Below are 24,525 nucleotides of genomic sequence, written 5' to 3' on the forward strand. Positions count from 1 at the left end.
AAATATGGAATGCAACTTCCTTAGCATAGAATGGTGGTAAGATATAACCAATTTAAATACGAAAACGGTTAAGAGTAATCGAAAGAAACGAACGAACTTGTTAAACACATTTGGGGGAAAAGGGAAAGAATACTGGTACCTGTGAAATTAAATAGCACAGTAGGACCCAAACAACCGATACATCAGAACATTCTGACGCAGTTGCAGAAAATTTTCATCAGAATACTGACATCAAGTATTTACGTGTGTATAAGGTGCTACTATCGACAGTAGTACAGAAAATTGTGCCGCCCGCGTGTACTCTGAAAGTTTAGAAGCGACACGGTTTTTGTCGAGCAGGGTCATTGCCTTGCTGTTTTACGTTCAACAATGCCCAAGCACTACCAGTCACGCGCCAGCACGCGAGGAGAGTCGTTGTTCGTGTTTCGTGCGGAATGGCCGCGAGTAGTTGCGTCGCTTCTAAATTATTTGAACAGTTTGCTAAAGGAATGAATTACGGGTTTAGAAGTATCACGTCAATTGATAGGATAATATTTGGGTGAAACGTATTATTATTTTAATGGTGAAAAAATGCTACCGTGAAAGGTTAATTCGGAAAAGCAACACTAGAAATTTCAGCATGAAAGTGTAATAAATTTGACTGTTAATATGAGCATGGTTGGGTCTTAACATTGTTGCAAAGAGTGTTACGTGAGAAAAGTCAAAAAAAGAAATTAAAATTATCCATACTGTTATCCGTTCAAAGCAGTATATTTATCGCTTAAGATTTGGGAACTTTAGTGTTCGTAATAAGACAAGTTTTCATATAAGTTAGCACAGTCAGATTCATTCAGTAACGGAGCACGTTCTCTCTGTTGACCATCCCTTACACACGTCCGATCACCGCAAATTAATACAAAACGAGGCGAATGGAGTAAAGAAGTTTCTACATTTATTCGTTCTGTAGTATACGGCGGATCTGAATCTGACGTTACAAGACGATATTTAAAATTAAAAGGTCAGGTAAACCAAGAAATACAGAAATACACTATGGCATCAAAAGTATTCGGACACCTGGCTGAAAATGACTTACAAGTTCGTGACGCCCTCCATCGGTAATGCTGGAATTCAGTATGGTGTTGACCCACCCTTAGCCTTGATGACAGCTTCCACTCTCGCAGGCATACGCTCAATCAGGTGCTGGAAGGTTTTTTGGGGAACGGCAGCCCATTCTTCACGGAGTGCTGCTCTGAGGAGAGGTATCGATATCGGTCGCTGAGGCCTGGCACGAAGTCGGCGTTCCGAAACATCCCAAAGGTGTTCTGTAGCATTCAGGTCAGGACTCTATGATGGTCAGTCCATTACAGGGATGTTATTGTCTTGTAACCACTCCGCCACAAGCCGTGCATTATGAACAGGTGCTCGATCGTACTGAAAGATGCAATCGCCATCCCCGAATTGCTCTTCAACAGTGGGAAGCAAGAAGGTGCTTAAAACATCAGTGTAGGCCTGTGCTGTAGTAGTGCCCGTAAAACAACAAGGTGTGCAAGGCCCCTCCATGAAAAACACGACCACACCGTAACACCACCGCCTCCGAATTTTACTGTTGGCACTACACACGCTGGCAGATGACGTTCGCCGGGCTTTCACCATACCCACACATTGTGTACCGTGATTCCTCACGCCACAAAACGTATTTCCACTGTTCAATCGTACAATGTTTACACTTCTTACACCAAGCGAGGCGTCACTTGGCATTTACCGGCATGATGAGTGGCTTATGACCAGCCGCTCGTCCATTAAATACAAGTTTTCTCACCTCCCGTCCAACTGTCATAGTACTTGCAGCGGATCCTGACGCAGTTTGGAATTCCTGTGTGATGGTCTGGATAGATGTATGCCTATTACGCATTACGGCTCTCTTCAACTGTCGGCGATCTTGTCAGTCAACAGACGAGGTCGGCCTGTACGCTTTTGTGCTTTACGTGTCCATTCACGTTTCCACTACACTACCACATAGGAAACAGTGGACCTATGGATGTTTCGGATTGTGTAAATCTCGCGTACACACGTATGACACAATCGACACCAAATCATCTGACCACGTTCGAAGTCCGTGAGTTCCACGGAGCGCGCCATTCTGCTCTCTCACGATGTCTAATGACGACTGAGGTCGCCGATATAGAGTGCCTGGCAGTAGGTGGCAGCACAAAGCACCTAATATGAAAAACGTATGTTGTTGGTGGTGGCGCATACTTTTGATCACATAGTGTCCCAAAACTAATAAGAGAACAACGAAATCATTCTTGATCTCGCAAGATATGTACGAAAATTTAACGTGGTAATCGAAAAATCAGAGGAGAAAAAAGTATTTTAGTGCATGTGAAAGAATTGTACATGTGGGAAAAAATTTGTCGCCGCGCGGGATTAGCCGAGCGGTCTGTGGCGCTGCAGTCACGGACTGTGCAGCTGGTCCTGGTGGAGGTTCGAGTCATCCCTCGGGCATGGGTGTATGTGTTTGGCCTTAGGATAATTTAAGTTAAGTAGTGTGTAAGCTTAGGGACTGATGACCTTAGCAGTTAAGTCCCATAAGATTCACACACAATTGAACATTTGAAAAAATTTGTCGAGGATGTGCTGTGAAGAGTTGGCTGACAATTTCGACGCAACTGGAAGATGTACCACGAAAATTAATAATAAGTCATCATTTTGCAAGGTGTCGATATGGATAGCAAAGCTAGGAATCATGGTTCGATTCAGTTCTCAAAGGTCAACTATATTCATGTTGATTTGAATCTTTTCATCGGTCTGGATTTAAACATACGCTTCTTGCTACGGAATTGCCTTTTGCACGTCGCTGATTCCGTGGTAAGTTGGGTCCCGTTTTCCAGTTGCCTTCAACAGTCACGGCAGTGTAGCTTAGACTGTTCAGTCCACCAGAATATATTCTCGCTGTGGGACTTGGGATCCCGGGCCAGTCCTGCGCCCTTGAAAGGAAAGGATCAGGATCAGGATTTGGGCGGTCGCGGCTGGCGTGACGCGGCTTTCCGTCCGAGCGCCTCGGTCCGCGCTATCGGCGCCCTTAGTCGCAGCGGACCACGAAAATAATTCTTGCTGCGAGCAGAGGTCGGACGGCGACAAGCATCGCTCACGCCACGCTCCGCCACTGGGACAGCATGCTAGAGGGCTGGCCGGCGCTCGATACCACCTTCGCCGCGCTCATTAAGTCGAGGACACAATACACGCCACTGTTCATTAGAACTGCAACCCCATTAAGACAGCATGAAAAAAAACGTCAAAATGGCATGAAATGCACTACATATTGTTTGACATTCTATAGATTAGCACTTCAGAGCAGCCATACAAAATACACTGAACCTCCAAAGAAACTGGTATAGGCATGCATATTCAAATACAGAGATATGTTAACAGGCAGAGTACGACGCTGCGGTCGACCACGCCTATATAAGACAACAAGTGTCTGGTGCAGTTATTAGATCGGTTACTGTTGCTACAGCAGCAAGTTATCAGGATTTAACCTTGTTTGAACGTGATGTTATAGCGCACGAGTGATGGCACACAACATCTCGGAGGTAGCGATGAAGTGGGGATTTTCCCGTGCGACCATTTCACGAGCGTACCGTGAATATCAGAATTCGGTAAAACATAAAATCTCTGACATCGCTGGGGCGGAGAAAATATTCTGCAAGAACGGGACCAACGACGACCAAAGAGAATTGTTCAACGTGACAGAAGTGCGACCCTTCCGCAAAATGCTGCAGATTTCAATGTTGGACCATCAGCAAGTGTCAGAGTGCGAACCATTCAACGAAACATCATCAATATGAGCCTTGGGAGCCTAAGGCACTCTCCTGTACCCTTGCTGACTGCACGACACAAAGCTTTACGCCTCGCCTGTGTCCTTCAACATCGACATTGGACTGTTGATGACTGGAAACATATTGCCTGATGTAACGAGTCTCGTCTCAAATTGTATAGAGCGGATACACATGGAGACAACCTCATGAATACATGGACCCTGCGTGTTATCAGGGGATTGTTCAAGCTGATGGAGGCTCTGTAATGGCGTGGGGCGTGCGCAGTTGAAGTGATATGTAACCCCTGATACGTCTGTATACTACTCTGGCAGGTGACACGTACGTATTTCAGACATCCTGTCTGATCACTTGCATTCATTCATGCCCATTGTGCATGCCGACGGACTTAGGTAATTCCAGCAGGACAATGCGACACCCCATATGTCCAGAAGCTCTGCAGAGTGGCTCCAGGAACACTCTTCTGAGTTTAAACGCTTCCGCTGCCCGCCAAACTCCCAGACATGAACAGTATTGACCGTATTTGGGATGCCTTGCAACGTGCTGTTCAGAAGAGACCTCCACACCGTCGTTCTCTTACGATTTTATGCATATCGCTGCAAACATTCAGTGCCGGTTCCCTCCAGAACTACTTCAGACATTAGTCGAGTGCATGCCACCTCGTGTTGCGGCGCTTCTGCTTGCTCGCGGGGGCCCTACACGATATTAGGTAGGTGTATAAGTTTCTTTGGCTCTTCAGTGTAGGAAGGAGCGACACCCCATACATTTTTACACAAGAGAAGCGCGTTTCTTATTCACAGATCGCGTTTTAATGTTGTTGCATTTTTTTGAGAAGATCGAGTTATGTTCCGATAATATGGGGAAACCTCTACCAGCACATGTCAAATTTCAGCAGCGACAGAATAATGGCCTGCATCTTATCGGTCGGCGTTACTGATGCTCGCAATGGTCGACATCCCACGACGGCTGTGTGATATAAGGAATCTGTGGATTCAGAATGGCAGTACTTAATGCCACGCAGGGTATCAGCGACACACACACCTAATGCCCGAGAGAACTGACACATCGGTCGTTCGACCTCGGACATTGCGACAACATCAGAAGTACCACGAACTGTTAGCAAGGCGACCATTGTCCCGTTCACTTCGCACAATAGCAGAGGAGAAAAGTACACCAACAACGATGCGGTAATGATAAAAATGTGCGCTGAAGTGGCATAGTGTCGTGTTGCAGATCTGAACAGTTTGTTCAGTATGAGCACCGGAGATGTTGACGACAGAGATGCACATTCTAAAACTGACAAACATCAATCAGTTTCAAGGCTGAAAATACTCTTCAAAGGCACGAGGCTGGAACACACAGCCATATTGCTCCCACAACCTTGTCTTTTATCCAACAACTATAGTTAACGTAGTCCTTTAGTGCACGGTGAAAGTTACGGCACAGTTACATTTACTAATGGCCGGCGCTTTGCCTTTGTCTTGAATGAGAACTTTAATTATAAGAGTACAACTATTGAAATGTTGAACAGTTAATTTTGCTATCGGCGACCTCTTGCCTTTAGAAAACATGAGTACTGAATACCCCAAAGGACACAATCATTCACGGCACAAAATGTATAACGTAATTAAACTGATAACCGGCAGGTAACTTGCTATACAACTACCATTAACCTTCTTTGAATAAATCAACACAGAATTCAGTCATCCGGTGAGAAGCGCTGCATCTTTAAAGACTTAAGGAACAAAGGCAGTGAATGGTCGTCGTGAAAGAACCGCCTGTAGAAATCTTAACCATTAATAAGCCTAACTCGTTCGTACCCTCAGTTTAGCACCGGCAAGGGCGGAATGATGGCAACATCATTTAGCATAATGACTCACCACCACACATCATTGATAACCAGATACAACAAAGTCGGAGACAGTTTAACAAGGATGCTCACTGTTTCTGAAACTAAAGTCCACATTTGCTGGTGCGCCCAAGGGTGAGCAACATGAAATAGATAGGTACACATAGACTTCCTCGATCGCTCTCAGACACACCATAGTCGGCGACAATCGTCTTGTGTTCCTCTGGCGTGCCTTCCCCACACACCTAACAGCAAGCCGCTCTTCACGTGTTGTCCTGTCCTACCTGCTAACTTCACTTGGCGTTCCCTCCACTGGCATCCTGGTCTGTATCGGCACTCGCCTCATCCAGCATGTGCGCTGCCTCCTCTCCAGCGAACAGGCCGCCCTCCCGTCACGAAACCTAGGACTCAGCGCTGCCTAAAGAGACACGCTAAGCGCGACTATCAAAAAAATGGTCCAAATGGCTCTGAGAACTATGGGACTTATCATCTGACACACATCCATGCCAGAGGCAGGATTCGAACCTGCGACCGTAGCGGTCACGCGCGCTACTATCAATGCAGCGAGAATGTAATGAAACCGGTTTACTCACGAATAAAAAATCCTAGGAAACACGTGATACACCGTCCACATGAAACGCAAGTCGTTCTCCAAAAGGAGCTGGTTAATCGTAGTCATCGTTGAAGAGTTGTGAAAAACTGATCTGGTACACTTCACGTGTGTGACCATCCTTTAATCACGATAAAGGATGACAGCCAAAACAGTTGCAGGATAAAGATTTATTAAAATTTTTGACCAAAGGTATCGGTATTTATAAATATACCTTCATCAGAAATAAAAAATCCTGAACAGGAAGACACTTTCATTAGCAAAACCTTAGCATCGGAAATGAGAAACACTAAAGTTTAAGTAACAGTGAAATTACCAGAGTAATACAGGCACAAAATCTTTTAGTTACTTACTAGAATTACATCATGTAATGGAGATTAATAAAACAATTATGCCAAAGGCGTCGTCAATAATTAAGAGATCTTCTCCATTTGCACAACATGATTATGGGCTCAGGGTTTTATTAATCTCCATTACATGATGTAATTTTAGTAAGTAACTAAAAGATTTTGTGCCTGTATTACTCAGGTAATTTCACTGTTACTTATGCTTTAGTGTTTCTCATTTCCGATGTTAAGGATTTGCTAATGAAAGTGTCTTCCTGTTCAGGATTTTTTACTTCTGATGAAGGTATATTTATATATACCGAAACCTGTGGTCAAAAATTTTAATAAATCTTTATCCTGCAACTGTTTTGGCTGTCATCCTTTATCGTGAAGAATTTCAACAGTTGTTGGTTCAGCCATGTTTAAAATCTTGACCATCCTTTAACTTGATTACGAGGTATACGTGCGATTGACAATATTTCTCGAATGTCGTTAGGCAGATACCCCAAAATGCAGAATGGTATGTTGGCTAATAGCCAGCATCTTACTTTATCCGTCAGCACCCTTCCCGCTGTTCGACGTAATTTCATAAACCTTTCACGGGGAACGTGTCGTAGACGATTAAGACACTATAACGTAGTTTCTAAAATACAGTGAAGCGCATGACGCGATGTTGTCTTTCAATAACCTTACGCATAAACGAATTATCACTGGTACCCGACAAAAGCAACGGAGATCCAGTCAATGTTTCTGATGGCTACACGAGAACCAATGAGAGATACGTAGGGATAAATGTGCGCTGTACTTTTTATTCCCTCAGCCCATGCGTCAGTTCGCAAAATTTCTCTGTTAATACCTCTCCATTATCGCTGGACAAATTAATTGAGCTGTCACTCACTTATTGGTGGTATGACATCCGCTCGCTGCCAGGTTTCCGCCGTACCTTTTAATGTTGTTTCCGGAGATTAGTTACCTTTAAACATGTGTCCTATCCAGCTGTATTATGGGCTGTACTTCCTGGGTTTATCTATGCCGGTACCTCGAACAGAAGCGAAATAAATTTTAAAGCTTTAGTAAAAAACTTCACAATTCATTGAGCAATTATAAGTTGCTACGATAGGTGGCTCTCTTTGTTATCTGAGACCATTCAATACATTTTGTTTTTAATCGGACGTATGACATCAGTCGAAACGATGTGCAGTGGATCCATCTAGCAGGAAATCCCTTCCTTACCTCTTCTGTATCAACGGGACAGGAATTCTAGTTAGGTTTGAGTCCCCCGACCGTATGTGACAATATCGAACATTACAAGTCCTTGATTACCTCCAAACTGAAAACCGTGTTACTGACGCAGTTATCGTCAAAACATATCTCAAAATATAGTCACAGGTGTGATGAGTATCGTTTACCTACAACGTTACAGATCTTAAGATAGTAATACACGTTATTCGCCACAAGCATAAGTAATACTACCAGTAGACCGAAACGTGAAGCTATAGGCTATGAACAGAACACTGAACAAAATTCATGCACCCAGAACTGCAACACAACGTAAACGGTAGAGATGAACGCTTTTGGAACTTCCTCCCTCCCTTCCCTTTTTTTCTTACCTGTTTCACTAAGTTATGTCGCTGTCTCTTTCTCCCTCGTAAACTCTCTCTCTCTTCTCTCTCTCTCTCCTCTCTCTCTCTCTCTCTCTCTCTCTCTCTCTCTCTCTCTCTCTCTCTCTCTCTCTCACACACACACACACACACACACACACACACACACACACACACACATATGCTCCAGAACACACTCAACGGCCCAACAGTTTTCAAAAATAATGGTGCTAACATCCATACGACACCGAGGTGACAAGTTGTGTTACTAAAACTCACAGTACAGTGAAAGGACGAAATTATGCTTTTTATTATTCTATGATAGGAAATAAAACAGAATTGCGTATCTAGTCAACCTCACAAAATTCTTTCGTCAGTCAATTATAACCTGAGAAATGAGAAGTTTCAGAAAGAGCACTTCCTAAAAATTCTCATTAAACTATCTCAAAACCGAAGGGTGACGGAGCACGAGGCTATTACAAAATGTTATAATGATCTCTGAGAACATAATTTGTCGTTGTTTAGGATTTTAAGTTATAAATCATAGAAGCTCGATTTTCTTAAAAGGATAGCCCATGAAAGGCTTAGTCATCTTACAAGACGCCGAGCAAAGTATCACCCTTGTTAATACATTGCACTGAAACCGAAGAAATCAGGGGTTTAAATTCATATTTGGGCGTCTCGATTCGCATTTTTCGCTGTTTCCCTAAATTACTTCAGACGAGAGATTGTACAATTATAATAAAAAAAGGCCACTTATCTCCATCATTAATCCCAGATCTCAGCCTTTTCCACATCGACTTTCTGCTCCTCGACAGTGACTTACACGTTGATGAGAAGTTGAAGCTTCATTTTCGGAAAGCTACCATTTTACATAAAATTTTATTCAGAAGCACATATTTATAATAGATTTTATACATCCTTTTGTATTTCTGGGAGCCACTCAGGAGAAGATTCCCTTTGATATTCATGATACTGCCTGTAAAATGCCTTTTCTTTTGTACTGAAACCAACAAACCGTCAGGAATGCATAATAACCAATTTTTGCCGTCAGGATGAGAACGGCGAAACAGAATGTCATTGCGTACAGTGTAATGGTTTCTAATCGTAACATTATTCTTATCTTGCCAAAGGTGTTTAATTTCTTTCCACACGTTGTCTTTATTTTGTTCCTTTGCTATGTCCTGTAATGACGATGAAATAAAGTTTTCAAATGCAACTTGCTGAATGTACATGACACTGAAATTTGCTTTGCAGAAGTTGGTTGCTACGTCTTGCTGATTGTTGCTCAGAGAACGCGATAGTGCGTCTGCTATAACATTTTGTGTGCCGGGAATGTGAACTATTGTAAAATTAAATTCTTGTAAATAAAGTTTCCATCTGCTTAATCTGTCGTGAGTGAATTTAGCCGAAAGTAAAAATTGTATCGCTCTGTGGTCTGTGTAAACGGTGGTATGTCTGCCATAAAGAAAGTGCCGAAATCTCGTAAAAGCCCATACAACACATAGTGTTTCCAATTCTGTAACGGAATAATTTCGTTCAGCAGGTGACAGAATGCGACTTGCAAATGCGATGTTTTTAATTACTGTTGAGCCATCTTCTTGAATTTCCTGAAAAATTCAAAAATGACAGAGTAATTAAAGTTTCTGTGTGCCGCCATTTACTATCTCCTAATTCTGATTGCTTAAATGCTATCCGGTATGACCTTTACATAGTGACTGTCTATTGGTTTGCACATACTTGACTTCAAAACTATTAGACGAATTTGCCTGAGGGTTTCACAGGTACCTTGGGGCAACATATAGGTTTTATTTCATCAAAATAGGATCAAGTAAAAAAAGATAATATCGTAATTTAAAGTTTTATAAATGGGGAGGTGTGTTTGTTACCTTTCCATGATGTAACCATGAACCGATTTTGATGAAGTCTGGTACAGTGATTGCTAGAATGCTGAGGAGGATATATAGTACAAAATATTTATTGATTTAAAGAATATTACGCGAATTAGGAAAAATATTTACTCTTTTAAAAGCTGTATCATATTTTTGAAAATGCTTTTATTGATTGATATGATCATAATACGATTCAGTATAATGAAAACAATCCTCAACGTGTTTAATCCATACTTCCATATTATAATACTTGCGAAAAGTATATCTGTCACCTATTTCACGACTAAGTCTCTGAACCAGTTTCGATGAAACTAGGTATAGAGATATCGTCAACCCTCAAGAAGAACTTAGGCTGCTTTAAAAAGTAAAAAAAGAGGAGAGTTGACACCTAGACGTGTCAAGTACAGGATGGAACATCTTTTCTTGTGCTAGTGAACATAAACAATAATAAAAATTATTAAACTTGTTTGACCATAAACAATAATAAAAATTTATTACATAATGTACATCTTGCATAATGTATAGCTACTGCAGTAGCGCGATACGTACATGGAAACTCCTGCTCAGCAACTTTGTGTGTGTGCGCCACTTCGTCTTGTGATGTGGTAGTTGGAGGGGTGGGTAGGGGGGAGGAGGGTTAGGGGGGCCTGCACACTTCACGGGATAAGATTACCTGAACAGGCAGACACATGAGGGCAGCTGATATTACATGTAAAGTCATCAAAACAAAACTACCAATATGCAAGTCCATATACTTTCTAATATGGTGTCGAATCTCCTTTTGTCCAGTGTGGTGAAGCAATTCAACTTGGCATGGACTCAACAGGTCGCTGGACGTCCCTTGCAGAAATACTGAGTCATGCCTCTATAGTTGTGCATAATTGCAAAAGTGTTTCCTGGGGCAGGATTTTGTACCACACCCACGTCTCCAATCACCAGCAACATTTCTCTCTCTCATCTTGTGGGCTGGGAGTTTCCTGAATGAAGTAACAGGACGCTATTTGCTGCCATCCGACTAGAATAGTGCAGGTTATCTCGTGTTCAATCGTGAAACGCTGGCACAGTAGACAGATGCTTCGATATTTATGCTACTGAACCCCACCTGAACAACGAATACCCCAATCTTTAGACAGGAAGGGGATGTTCTATCCCACTGCTTACGTAGTCGCAGGATATCACTACTATGGATTTTTCCTTTGGCTTTACATGAAGTCGTTGGAGTGATGACTGCAGTAGAAAGTCAAGTGGAACTAACTGATATCAAACACTCCATTTGCCGTATATACTGTACAGTAGTTTCATACATGCTACCGGTTTAGACTCAACTACGAATTATCCTAAAGTGTGTAAGACTGTTATGCCTAGGACAGACGCACAGTGAAGTGTTTTAAAATTAAACGAGATACCTTGTCAGCTGAGGTAAAGTTTTTTCTTCACATGATAATGATGCACTTTGCCTGAAGCAGTACATTTTATTATGTGACTGTACTGTTTTCAGTATGAATACAGGAACATTCAGCTGGGACACATTTGCAAGGGAACTGACACATGGGAGGCAGGCTTCAATTGCTGCATGCGTGTAGCCTGTCCCTCAGACTCTGCCAGGTGGCGTATCAGTTTTATACGTGTAGAAGTTCTTTGAATGTTAAGTCCAAATGTCATCGCGCTATGTCTTTTGGCAGTGACACATCACTCGAAAGTTAATTTCGTCATATACACTACTGGCCATTAAAATTGCTACACCACGAAGATGACGAGCTACAGTCGAGAAATTTAATCGACAGGAAGAAGATGCTGTGATATGCAAATGATTAGCTTTTAAAAGCATTCACACAAGGTTGGTGCCAGTGGCGACACCTACAACGTGCTGACATGAGGAAACTTTCCAACTGATTTCTCATACACAAACAGCAGTTGACCGGCGTTGCCTGGTGAAACATTGTTGTGATGCCTCGTGTAAGGAGAAGAATTGCGTACCATCACGTTTCCGACTTTGATAAAGGTCGGATTGTAGTGTATCGCGATTGCGGTTTATCGTATCGCGACATTGCTTTTCGCGTTGGTCGATACCCAATGACTGTTAGCAAAATATGTAATCGGTAGGTTCAGGAGGGTAATACGGAACACCGTGCTGGATCCCAACGGTCTCGTATCACTAACAGTCGAGATGACAGGCATTTTATCCGCATCGCTGAAACGGATCGTGCAGCCACGTCTCGATCCCTGAGTCAACAGATGGGGACGTTTGCAAGACAACAACCATCTACACGAACAGTTCGACGACGTTTGCAGCAGCATGGCCTATCAGCTCGGAGACCATGGCTGCAGTTACCCTTGACGCTGCATCACAGACAGGAGCGTCTGCGATGGTGTACTCAACGACTAACCTGGATGCACGAATGGCAAAACGTCAGTTTTTCGGATGAATCCAGGTTCTGTTTACAGCATCATGATGGTCGCATCCGTGTTTGGCGACATCGCGGAGAACGCACATTGGAAGTGTGTATTCGTCATCGCCATACTGACGTATCACCCGGCGTGATGGTACGGGGTGCAATTGGTTACACGTCTCGGTCACCTATTGTTCCCATTGACAGCACTTTGAACAGTGAACGTTACGTTTCAGATGTGTTCCGCCCGTGCCTCTACCCTTCATTCGATCCCTGCGAAACCCTACATTTCAGCAGGATAATGCACAACCGCGTGTTGCAGTTCCTGTACGGACCTTTCTGGATACAGAAACTGTTCGACTGCTGCTCTGGCCAGCACATTCTCCAGATCTCTCACCAATTGAAAACGTTTGGTCAATGGTGGCCGTGCAGCTGGCTCCTCACAGTACGCCAGTCACTACTCTTGATTAAGTGTGGTATCGTGTTGAAGCTGCGTGGGCAGCTATACCTGTACATGCCATTCAAGCTCTGTTTGAATCAATGCCCAGGCGTATCAAGGCCGTTATTACGGCCAGAGGTGGTTGTTCTGGGTACTGATTTCTCAGGATCTATGCACCCAAATTGGGTGAAAATGTAATCACATGTCAGTTCTAGTATAATATATTTGTCCAATGAATACCCGTTTATCGTCAGCATTTCTTCTTGGTGTAGCAATTTTAATGGCCAGTAGTGTATATATGACATGATATGTCACTGCCAAAAGACATAGCTCAATAAAACTACATACAAAGAACTGCTACACTATAGCACACGAGGTAGATAAAAGAAATAAGCAATGAGAGGAACAGAAATGACCTCTGTAAAGACAGCAATTACACTGAAGTCTGTGCGTTTGACGATGGTTTCTGGGTAGGGGATTACAAAAGACAGGACATGGCTCTTAACTGGGTGTGTGATCACCATGTACAGCAATGCGTGCTCTGCAGCGTGCTCCCGTGGGCCGGCTGGAGTGGCCGAGCGGTTCTAGGCGCTACGGTCTGGAACCACACGACCGCTACGGTCGCAGGTTCGAATCCTGCCTCGGGCATGGATGTGTTAGGTTTAAGTAGTTCTAAGTTCTAGGGGACTGATGACCTCAGAAGTTAAGTCCCGTAGTGTTCAGAGCCATTTGAACCATTATTTGCTCCCGTGGTAGCCTCAAGGTTAAGGAATTCTTGTGGTCGGATTCCTCCACCAGCGCGGTTGGCGACCGTTGTATGGTCATTGGTGCGTATGAGCATGCTGCAGTACATCTCTCCAGTCTCAACGCGTTCCACGCTCCATTCGCCGAATATCCTCTGGTTCCAAGAGCTCCTCCACCCGCACTGTTCGACGCGGTTGCGCGTTGTCATCTATAAACATGAAGTCAAGGTCGAATGCACTCCTGAAAGTACTCGCACGTGGGCAAGGGATACAGTGTTAAAAAAATGGTGACCGCACGTTTGACCACACTGCTGTCGTACACTTGTACCAACTTAGCACGGAGTTTTGTAGAGTTGCTCCCCTTCACATGGAAAAAAAATGAATTTTGTTTTGGCTCCTCTACTAGGTTTTTACAGTATTGTGGAGGAGGGATATAAATGTGCACTGGGACACGTACCTACAGAGAAACAAAAAAATTAATTAGGTAACCTTCTTTTTTCGAGGTGATGACTAAAACGAATGAATGTCAAAAACCACCTCAGATGTATTTTAGATACGATCATTATTCCACAACTACCTTCATTTCAAAAGAAGATCTTCAGTTGGGGAAAAATTCTTCAGTAGTATTCGTCATTAATTCTCCCAAAGCAGCAGTGTTGAGCAGGGTATAGCGCAGCATGTCGTTATCTTCCGTGTATGTACTACTAGCAGTGCTTGTGCCAGGCAGTAGGCGAAGTGTTGGTCGTCTCGTCGTGTAGCAGAATGTGCCATTTAGCGTTATGCAAGGCGCTTAGAGATTTTTGAGTCGTGATACCGGGACATTTGCACCATTTTCTGAGAATAAGTTAGGAAAGCTGTTCAGCTATGGAGACACAGAATGGCCAAGATAATTAAACATTATATGTCTATCCATCGTATAGAAAGTGATTCCGTGATGATGTTACAAACTTTCAAGGTTGGTAGAGACGGGTAAATATTAAAACTTGAGCCGGCCGGTGTGGCCAAGCGGTTAAAGGCGCTACAGTCTGGAACCGCGTGACCGCTACGGTCGCAGGTTCGAATCCTGCCTCGGGCATGGATGTGTGTGATGTCTTTAGGTTAGTTAGGTTTAAGTAATTCTAAGTTCTAGGGGACTGATGACCTTAGAAGTTAAGTCCCATAGTGCTCAGAGCCATTTGAACCATTAAAACTTGAGGTAAGGAATCCTGGTCCGGAAACAAGCGAGTCAAAATTTATAACCAAGAATCTTTCTGATACCTCCGACAGTAGAATACATATACCGATGCCGTGTTTCCTAATACTGTGTGGTTGGTAACATTCAGAGGTTGTACTGTGGACCAAAACAGAAAAAAGTCTAGTAAATGTGGGCTCTAAAATGCATACGTTGAGAGCTATGGACACTTGTTCAGTAGAAGAGACTTGTTTTACATTAGCAAAGGTGGTCGAGTGCTCATAGCTATAGAATCCACGTTCACTAGACTTATTTTTCTTGCTTTGGTCCATACTTTTCTTTTTGAAGTCATCGGTCGTTTGCTGCAGCCCGCCACGAACTCGTCTCCCGTACTAGCCTTTTCACTTCAGAATAGTACTTGCCACCTACGTCCTCAATTATTTATTGGATGCATTCCAGTCCCTGTCTTCCTCCATTGTTTTTACCCTCTACAGCTCCCTCCAATATTATGGAAGTTATGTCATTACACATGCCTTGTCATCGTGTCCCTTCGTCTCATCAGCGATTTCCACACTTTCCTTTACTAGCTGATTTTGCGGCAAGCCTTCTCATTCCTCACCTCACCAATCCACCTACTTTTAAACATTCTTCTGTAACACCACATCTTAGATGCCTCGATTGTCTTCCGAAACGGTACTCCCACAATCCGTGTTTCACTACCATTCAATGAGGTGCTCCAAAAGTACATTCTCAGAAATTTCTTCCTCAAATTATCGCCTATGTTTGATGTTAGTAGACATCTCTTGGCCAGGAATGCCCTTTTTGCCACAACTAGTCTGCTTTTTATGTCCTCCTTGCTCTGTCCATCATGAATTATTGTGCTGCCTGGTTAGCAGAATTCGTTAACTTGGTCTGCTTTTGAACTTATCACTAGTTCTGATGTTAAGTTTGTCGCTGTTCTCACTTCTGCTACTTCTCATTACTTTCGTTTTTCTTCGATTTACACTCAATCCATATTCTGAATTCATTCTGTTCATTTCATTCAACGGATACTGTAATTCTTCTTTACTTTCACTCAGAACTGCAATGTCATCAGTGAATCTTCCCATTGATATACTTTCACCACGAATTTTAATGCCACTCTTCAATATTTCTTTCATTTCCATCATTGTTTCTTCGATGTATAGACTGAACAGTAGGGGCTATGCTACTAGGGGCTATGCTACCCGTCTTTCCCTACAGCTTGCCTCAATTTTTCTAAGAATTTGCACCAGTTTACATTTTGAGCGCTTTTTCCAGGTCGAAAAATCATATGAACGTGTCTTGATTTTCCTTCAGTCTTGCTTCTATTACGAACTGCAACGTCAGAACTGCCTCTCTGTTGCGTTTACCCTTTCCAAAACCAAACTAATTGTCATCTAACGAATCCACAAATTTCTTTCACATTCTTCTGTATATACCACCACGTATGGAAGTTGTCTCCCCTTTGATCTTAACAACAATAACGGCACATGTATTCCACTGTGAGAGATACCAGGACGATTTTTGCCTATAGCTTTCGATTGGATCGTTACCGGATTGGGGTTCGTTGTCTCAAACTGAAACATTTATCTGTCTCCATCATACCTGAAAGTCTGTAGCGTCATTATGTAATCGCCCTCTATATGTTATGTTTTATTTTGGCCCAGGTATTTATTCGTTTTCTTTTGAAATGCACTCTGTGTCCATAACGAAAACGAGTTGACTCGTACTGCAGGGAGCACCTTAATAGTTGAGCGCAGAGCGGACTGTACATAATGAAGTCTGCGCAGGACAGGGCGGCTGGGGCCGTGCGCCCGCAACCCCGCCTGCGGCAGCGCCCCCCGCGTGGGCAGTCCGCCTTGCCTCCCTCCGTTCCCCTGCGGAGGCTTCGCTTCCTCGCATGCCCAAGATAACGACCTTCCCCCACCCCCGCCGCCCCCAGCAGCCGTCCGCGGCGGCAGCGGGCGGCTATCGCGCCTCCTTATCTGCTGGACCGCCACACATAAACAAAGTTTCGACAACGGCGCCGTAACTTGGACGCCCCGGCCGGCGCCGCCGTCGGGCCGGTTGCCTGCCTTTACGGCGCCGTGGGGCTTGCTACGCCTTGCGCCGGCCTCCTGGGCCGCTGGGCTGGCTCTTAATTTGTTATGGTCCGGCCCGCCTTATCTGCCGGCCGCGCTGACTGGCCGGGCCGTCGTCGCGTAAACACGGCCGCAGTATCTGCCGCACTCAGCATAAACGCCGCCCATTATCTGCCGCCTGGACGCGCAATTATTTTCCGTGCTGGAGCTGGCGCCGCATGCACGTGCAAACAGCCGGCCGTTTCGCTGCCGCAGGTGTCCCCTGCTACTCTAGCTAGCGCCTTAGAGGGGAGCCAGGGAGCTGATCAGGTACCTCCTTCTCCTCCTTATCCTTAACCCCTTCTTCTCCTTTACTATCCCAACCCCTTTCATTTTCTCAACTGATCCTTCGATGGATTCACTGTGTACCTACTACTTATCGTCCACAGTCAGACCGCACATCAGTATCAAACTAATGAACCGTAAAACATAGGGGGATGAATCATCTTATACATGGTGAAGCAAATAATAGTGGTCCAGACGAGTGAGTACTGGACGTAAATGTATGCATGTAACCACACCCAGAGATCCACGCTACGTGATCCACACCAGTTCAGAGCGTAGTGCGGGCTGCGTCAGTGTAAGTGGAGCAGTGCGAAGAGGACGATGTTACTCACAGTCCAACAACGGATATTCTTTGTGGGACGCTACGTAACAACAAAGTCGTGGAAACCGTGTAGTCACTTGTTTGTTGAGAAGTTTAATAGTGTCAAAGTGTCAGCAAAGAGTGCTATAAAACGCTTAGTCCAAAAATTACATCAGACAGGCTCTATTTTGAGCAAGTCTAAAAACGCCCGAAACATGCACGCGTACCTGAAAATGTGCCTGCAGTTCACCTGAAAAAGCTTCAGAGTCCTACCAAATCAACCCGACGCCTGAGCGGCATATCACGTCGATTACGCGGACGAATACTCCAACTGAACCGCACATGCTTCCCTGCTGAGTGTCTGTTGTTCATGCATTAAAACCAACAGATGCTTCTCAGCGCCTCCAGTTTTGTCACTGGCTGTTTACTGAGATAACAATGAATGGTGTGTACATTGACCTGTTCTTTATGTCTGATGGAGCCTGAGTGGTTATGTCTACTCACAGTTTCCGGGCAGTGGAGAATCCGCGAAACACCATTGCTTGATCAGAAGGTTGGGGTATGGTGTGCATTGCTGGTCCCATCTTCTTTCATCAGCCGCTGAATTTGGCGCGTTTTTAAACCATTTGTGATAGCATTAACAGAGTATGAGAAATTCTATAGTTATTTCCCACGCGATAGAGCAACTGCTCGTACAGTCGGCCGAGCATTGGAGCACATTTACACACTCTTCAGGCCTGACAGAGTTGTTAACAGAAGTAACTCTGGTCACGGCTCTACCTTTCCATCCAGGTCACTTGATCTGTAAGTGTGCGATTACTTTGTGTGGGGAGTCAAGTCTAAGGTAGTAGTCATCAAGAGCTGCAGCTGCCACCGAGGGGGGGGGGGGTGGAGGGCGGGGGGGGGGCGAGTGGTGGGGGCTGGTGTCCTAGGTTCGATTCCTGCAGGGTTGGAGATTTTATCCGCTCTCCGCTCAGGGACTGGATGTTACCGTTCCCCCACCATCATTTCATCATCATCGACACGCAATCGCTGAAGTGGCGTCAAATAAAAGGACGCACCAGATGGCCAAACAGAACCCGATGGGATCTCCTGGCCAAAAATGCCAAACAATCGTTTCATTTTATTTGCACTTAACTCTTGTGTTCTTCTACTTCTCTCACTTTAGTGTATCTGACTTAACAAAGACCGTGTCCAGTTCTGAGCATCTTTCTTCATCTGATCTGTTTGTATGTGCAACTATTTCCAATGTAGTCCATCATTCCAGTTCTCTTATCTCATTCCTTCCACTTTTTCCTCTATAATTCCTTGTTGCAGATAATTCCTAGACAGTATATACCCCATCCAAAATATTTTTCTGTTTCTGATCACATCCAACAACCTTCTTTTCTCCTCACCGAAGCCGTGGCGGGATTGCTGTGGTCGCCTTTTCAACTCCTGGTGCTACTAGGTCGACCTGTCACGTGATGTCCTCTGGTTTGAGCCCACTAAGATCTTTGCTCGAGGTTGTTCATGGGGAGGGGGCATGTTGTGGCGTGGTGATTTGGGGAGTGGTAACGGAGCGAGGAAGACGGTGTGAGAGGTCCGCCCTGCGAGTAAGGCTAGCGCTTGTGCAAGCGTCTTGGGCACAGAGTCTTGAGAATGATTTCTGGGCATATTTGTGGACTGATTTGAATCCGTGGCTGACTTGGAGTGCCGTCTTCGTGCGTAACCTGGCCAGCCATCTCTGGGACGTGGCACACGGACGACACAGCTGAAGGCAGTTTCGCTGTACTGAATTATGGGCCCCTTTGGAACCAGCAAGCTTCAGCTTTGATTCGTGAACTTCAGTTAAGTTTTGGAGTTTGAGGTCTTAACTGTTATTTTCTTATTGATACCTACAGATCTGCTGCGATCATAGCGATTTCTTAGCTGATCTATTTCGCTACCTGTTGGTTCTACGAATTGTGGGTATTGGTTACTTTTCCTTAGTCGATACTGCCATTGGTTGTTTGTTAACAGGATATATTAAACTATGTGAGCCGATGGTGTTTTCTGAGCAAAAGTGATAACGTGTTTCTTCCTTCTACGCTGTAGTCGCTCCACCCCCTCCCCCGCCCCACCCACCCCTCCCACCCTTCGTCGTCACGCATTACCTAGATGTGTGGGTTTTAGTCGACCTCCCTGTCAGATGTCTTCGATACCAGATAAGTACCTTTCTCTTGTAGTACGGCTGGGTACCGGTTTCGATATACCTTCGGTCATTGCAGACGTCATCGCTCTGTTAATTATATTGACTCAGGAGATGCCTGGGTCTCGAAATTTGCAGTTGCTGAGGCTTTGTAATTGGGTTTGGCAGCCTAGTTTTCCTTCGGGCGTTTCGCCATCGTTGTAGAGGCGGTATCTTGCAGCGACGCAGGTATACAATTTCACGGAATCAACCCTGGTTTGTTAATATTTCTTTTGCCAGTCTGTACCCAACAAAGAGGGCCTTGGAACGCCGGTCCTCTCGTTGTAACATTTCTTGGCCTTCCTTTCTTGTATAGTCTCGTGCTCCTTGCGTACGCCTTCTGGTGAATCCCTTGTGAGGAGGCAATTCAAACTTTTGGTTACTGAACTAAAGCAGTTATTCATGAAGGCGTATCTGTTTTCTGTTTGGTAGTCTTACCTAACTGAAGCTGTTAATAAAGAACGGTTGCTTGTTTTCTATTTTGTAATTTCACTTAACTGAAGCTGTTATCACTGGAGGCCTGCCTGCTTTCTATTTGGTAATCTTACTTAACTGAAGCTGTTATTATTGAAGGCCTGCGTGTTCCCTTTTAGTTAAATTAAGAGCTATTTCATAATTTGTGTTAGCTGAAACTCTTATTAATCAAGGCCTACCAGTTTTATTGCCCTATTATTGAGATCTGATATCTTACTCAGTCTGTGTTGTATTTAACTGAAATTGTAATTGCCAAAGGACTACCTGTTTCAGAGGTATTTATATCAATAAGGTAGTAACAGGAAATGACACATGATGGTACATGGGCTCTAACCTTTCGCCTTGCATCCCTTTATCCATAGTTGCAGGTTTCACCACCCTTCTAAGTTCGTTGTTCAGATCTCTGAATTGTCTTATGCCTTCTTCCAAATTGTCGTTTTTCCACATACTGCGCTCATCTAATCTATTTAACATACTTCTTTTTATCCATTCCTCCTCATTTCTTGCTCTTTTCGCTTCTCTTTTCTATCTGTAATCCTTCCAACACCGCATTTCTGAGATAATCCTACTCTTCATGCTTCATTCTTAAGTCCGTCAGTCCATCTCACTTTAAACAGTTTTCTCTATAGGCACTATTCGAAAGTTTTCAGACATCTTTCTCCTTTCTTTTTAACAATCCTAATTCACTGCAGCACAACAATACGCTACAGACATAAAATCTTTTCCTCAGTTCCATGGGACTTCTTTTAGGGGTTAGCAACTATTTTGGCTTTCCAGGTGCTCTCTTTCCCATAGATATCCTCCTCATTCATCCTGTAAACTTTCTGTTTCATGTCACTGAACTCTCAAGATACTCATTTCTTCTGTACAGCTTCCGTTCCAGGTCACTGACCTCCCAGATACTCATTTCCTTTTACAACTTCCACGTCATTGAACGTCTCAGGTGCAAATGGATCTTACGCCTATTTTCCATCTAAGAATATGTTAACTGTCGCTTGTTTCTTGCTTATTCTCAACAATTTTGTCTTTCCTATATTTATCTTCACTCTGTACTGGTCATCCCTTCTTGCAGTACTCTTCATCTGCAATATCTCCTCTTCTCATTCCATAAACACCGCTTAATCATCAGGTTATTTTATAGCCCTTATGCTTTCTCCTCCAATTTATCGTTTCAGTTGTGCTTTTTAGCATACCCCTAGGATTCCATAGTCCAATCTCTGGTGACCTAAAGAGAAGGGAAGCACCCCATCAAGTTCATGCAAAATAATTTTAAGGAAATCTTAGTACCATGCAAATAGAAACACCTTACTGAAATAATAATTAACTGGAGTGCACCTATAAAGCATGAAATTGTGGGTAACAAACCATACACATAGATATATTAATGAAGTGAGGGATCATCTATCTACAACAGAAACAAGTCGCCTTTATTATAATCAGACTTATCATCGTAAGGCATCAGTATTCGAATTAACCACTGAATGAACATTTAATAATCAGAGAAGTGATTATAATTGTAAACTCTAACCTTGGCACAGGTGAGTGAACATGATAAAGCATGATTATGAAAATAAATCGCGGTTACGACCAATGACTGCAAGAGTGGTTAATGGTTGAAGAAAGAACGTGGAAAAAATAAGCACCAACACCACTAAGTTCAACAAAGTGCTTGATGAAAGTAACTACTGGCTGTAAGGCGCTAAAACTGTGCAACTGGCTCCTGGAGGGAGTTAAATAACGGCACATTCCTACCGAATGCCGGTCCTGTCTTACCACACTCGTGTGCAGCGCGAATGCCGAAGGTCGCGGTGTTAGCGGCTGGAGATTCTGACTTCAGCTCACAATAGGTGAACAGGTGAAATACCCTTCTCTACGACCGCGAAGTTCGTCTCGCAACATGTCTTTACCCTTCTATCATTGGTCCGCAAGGCTTCTCTTGGTGTGTCCATCAGAAAGCCACAGGTGTTCTCTAACTGAACGCTCTAAAACGTGCCACTTTTGGCCATTAATAGCAGATATTGCAAGTTCCATCCTGTCATAATTTTGTGATAAGGTTGAACAACCTCCTACTCCTACGGATTTCCTGATAATCAACCAAAAGAGCTGAGAATGGGGAGGATGCCAGACAACGTCTCCCACTCCATCTTAAAATTCTGAAGCCGACAAATAGGAGAATTTGTATGTAGAAAACACACATAAAAGCACACGTTCTACAGAAAATAACATTGGGAACAGACCGTCCTCGTCCGCCAGTTTTTCTTTTTTCTCCAGTACTTTTTTGTTTCCTCATATAGTCCTCTTTAGCCTGGTCGGTTAATTTTCTTAATTAATTGTTCAGATTTTTGTACAGTCCTCTGCCTTCATCCGAATTTTCATTTTCCCATTTCCTGCGGTAACACATTTTATCCAACATATTTGCTGTTATCCCCTCTGTCTTACTCCATGTTCTTTATAGCTCTCAAGTTTCTGTCTCTAAGCCTTCCAACATCGTATCTCTAATGCTATTCCACTTTTCGTGACTTCTGTGGTTCAGCTTACATGTTTCAAATTATTTTAGTCATAGCGACTGTACTTTTCTATATTATTCTATCTTTAATTTCCAGACATCTCATTTACTTACCTGTTGTCTTTTCTTTATATGATTTACGTTCTTCTTAATATCCGCTACTAGTAAATTATGGTCTGCATTTGCATTAATTTCTGTATCAACTGAGAAATCGAAGCAGTTAACAATTGTTTGCAAATGATACATCATACTTTAACGACATTCGAAAGCTCTTCAAAAGACGAGTGCAGTGCTATAAGGTTAGATACTGGCATTGAATTTCTTCGTAAACATATCTGAGAGATGAGCTAACATTGAAAGTCCAAGCGCCAGGAATCGCCTATTGCACTGCAACTAGTACTAGGTGGGGCGTTCATGCCATCTATAAGATAGGCCTACACTACTAATATTAAACGTAATTCCCTAATATATATATTGGAACTGCACTGAAGAAAAAACGTCGCGCTGGCCGTTGTAACCGAGCGGTTCTAGGCGCTTCAGTCTGGAACCGCGCTGCTGCTACGGTCGCAGGTTCGAATCCTGCATCGGACATGGATGTGTGTGATGTCCTTATGTTAGTTAGGTTTAGGTAGTTCTATGTTCTAGGGGACTGATGACCTCATATGTTAAGTCCCATAGTGCTCAGGGCCATTTGTACCAATTTTTGAAAAAGGTCGCAACATTAAAAAATAATTAATGTAGAGTAATGAAATTTCTGAAATACATCTGTCTGGGTAACATATTTAAGTGCTTAATATTTTAAGGTCACAGGTTAATGTAAGCGCGAGATAAGCCATAGCAAATGCGAAATGCTGGTACATTAATATTAGGTGTAACCGCCAGGACGGTCAAAACAAACATACAAACATGCGTGCATTGTGCTGAACAGATGCCGGATGTCAGTTTGTGGGACGGAGTTCCAATGCTGTTGCACTTGGTCGGTCGGTAAAGGGACGGTTAATGCTGTTTGTGGTTGATGGTAGAGTCGTCATCCGATGATGTCTCTTACGTGCCCGATAGGAGACAGATCTGTTTATCGAGCAAGCGAAGGCAATATGTCGACACTCTGTAGAAGATGATTGGGTTACAAGAGCGGTATGTGGGCGAGTGTTAGTCCTGTTAGGAAACGCCCCCGGAAATGCTGTTAATTAATGGCAGCACGACAGTTCGAATCACCACATTAACGCACAAATTTGAGTCATGGTGCGTGGGATAATGATGAGAGTGCTCCTGCTGTCATATGAAATCGCACCACAGACCATAATCCAGGTTTAGGTCCAGTGTGTCTAACGCGCAGACAGGTTGGTTGCAGGCCCTCGACTGGCCCACTCTTAAGCAATACACTGCCATTACTGGCACGTAGTCGTGCACCTGACAGGCGCGTGTAGAACAACACCGACAGATGCGCTGCTGAAGATACTAGGCTCTGGACCTACCCGTGAGAAAGAGAGGTCCACAATATTGAATCAAAAACGGCGAATACGGTACGGTAAAGGAGACAGATCGAATAAGGAAATAAGCTCATGCATTGATAGAGAATGGAAAGAATGATGGGAGAGAGCAGAAGCACGGAGGGGAACATATCAGTTCCTTTCTAACATAAAAGGGAGATCCTGCATGACACAATTTCTTCTGACCAAGAGAGGTATTCACTACCTGTCAGGACATGGTACATATCCCATCTACTTATAGAAAATATATGGAGCAGTCAAATGAAAACCGAACACTCGCCAC

The 24,525-nt window shown here is 43.7% G+C and overlaps 1 protein-coding gene across 1 annotated transcript in view; it reads left to right on the forward strand.

The window, feature by feature from the left end:
- Nucleotides 1-7,110: 7,110 nt before the first annotated feature.
- Nucleotides 7,111-24,525, forward strand: part of LOC126474606 (one cut domain family member 3-like) — a 42,102-nt gene continuing 24,687 nt past the window's right edge. Inside the window, exons 1-2 of the mRNA XM_050102083.1 lie at nt 7,111-7,120; nt 16,653-16,885. Of these exons, the coding sequence (XP_049958040.1) occupies nt 7,111-7,120; nt 16,653-16,885 (243 nt within the window). The remainder of the gene's footprint in view (nt 7,121-16,652; nt 16,886-24,525) is intronic.

Source organism: Schistocerca serialis, chromosome 4 (genome assembly GCF_023864345.2).
Source record: "Schistocerca serialis cubense isolate TAMUIC-IGC-003099 chromosome 4, iqSchSeri2.2, whole genome shotgun sequence".
Taxonomy (NCBI): Eukaryota; Metazoa; Arthropoda; class Insecta; order Orthoptera; family Acrididae; genus Schistocerca; species Schistocerca serialis.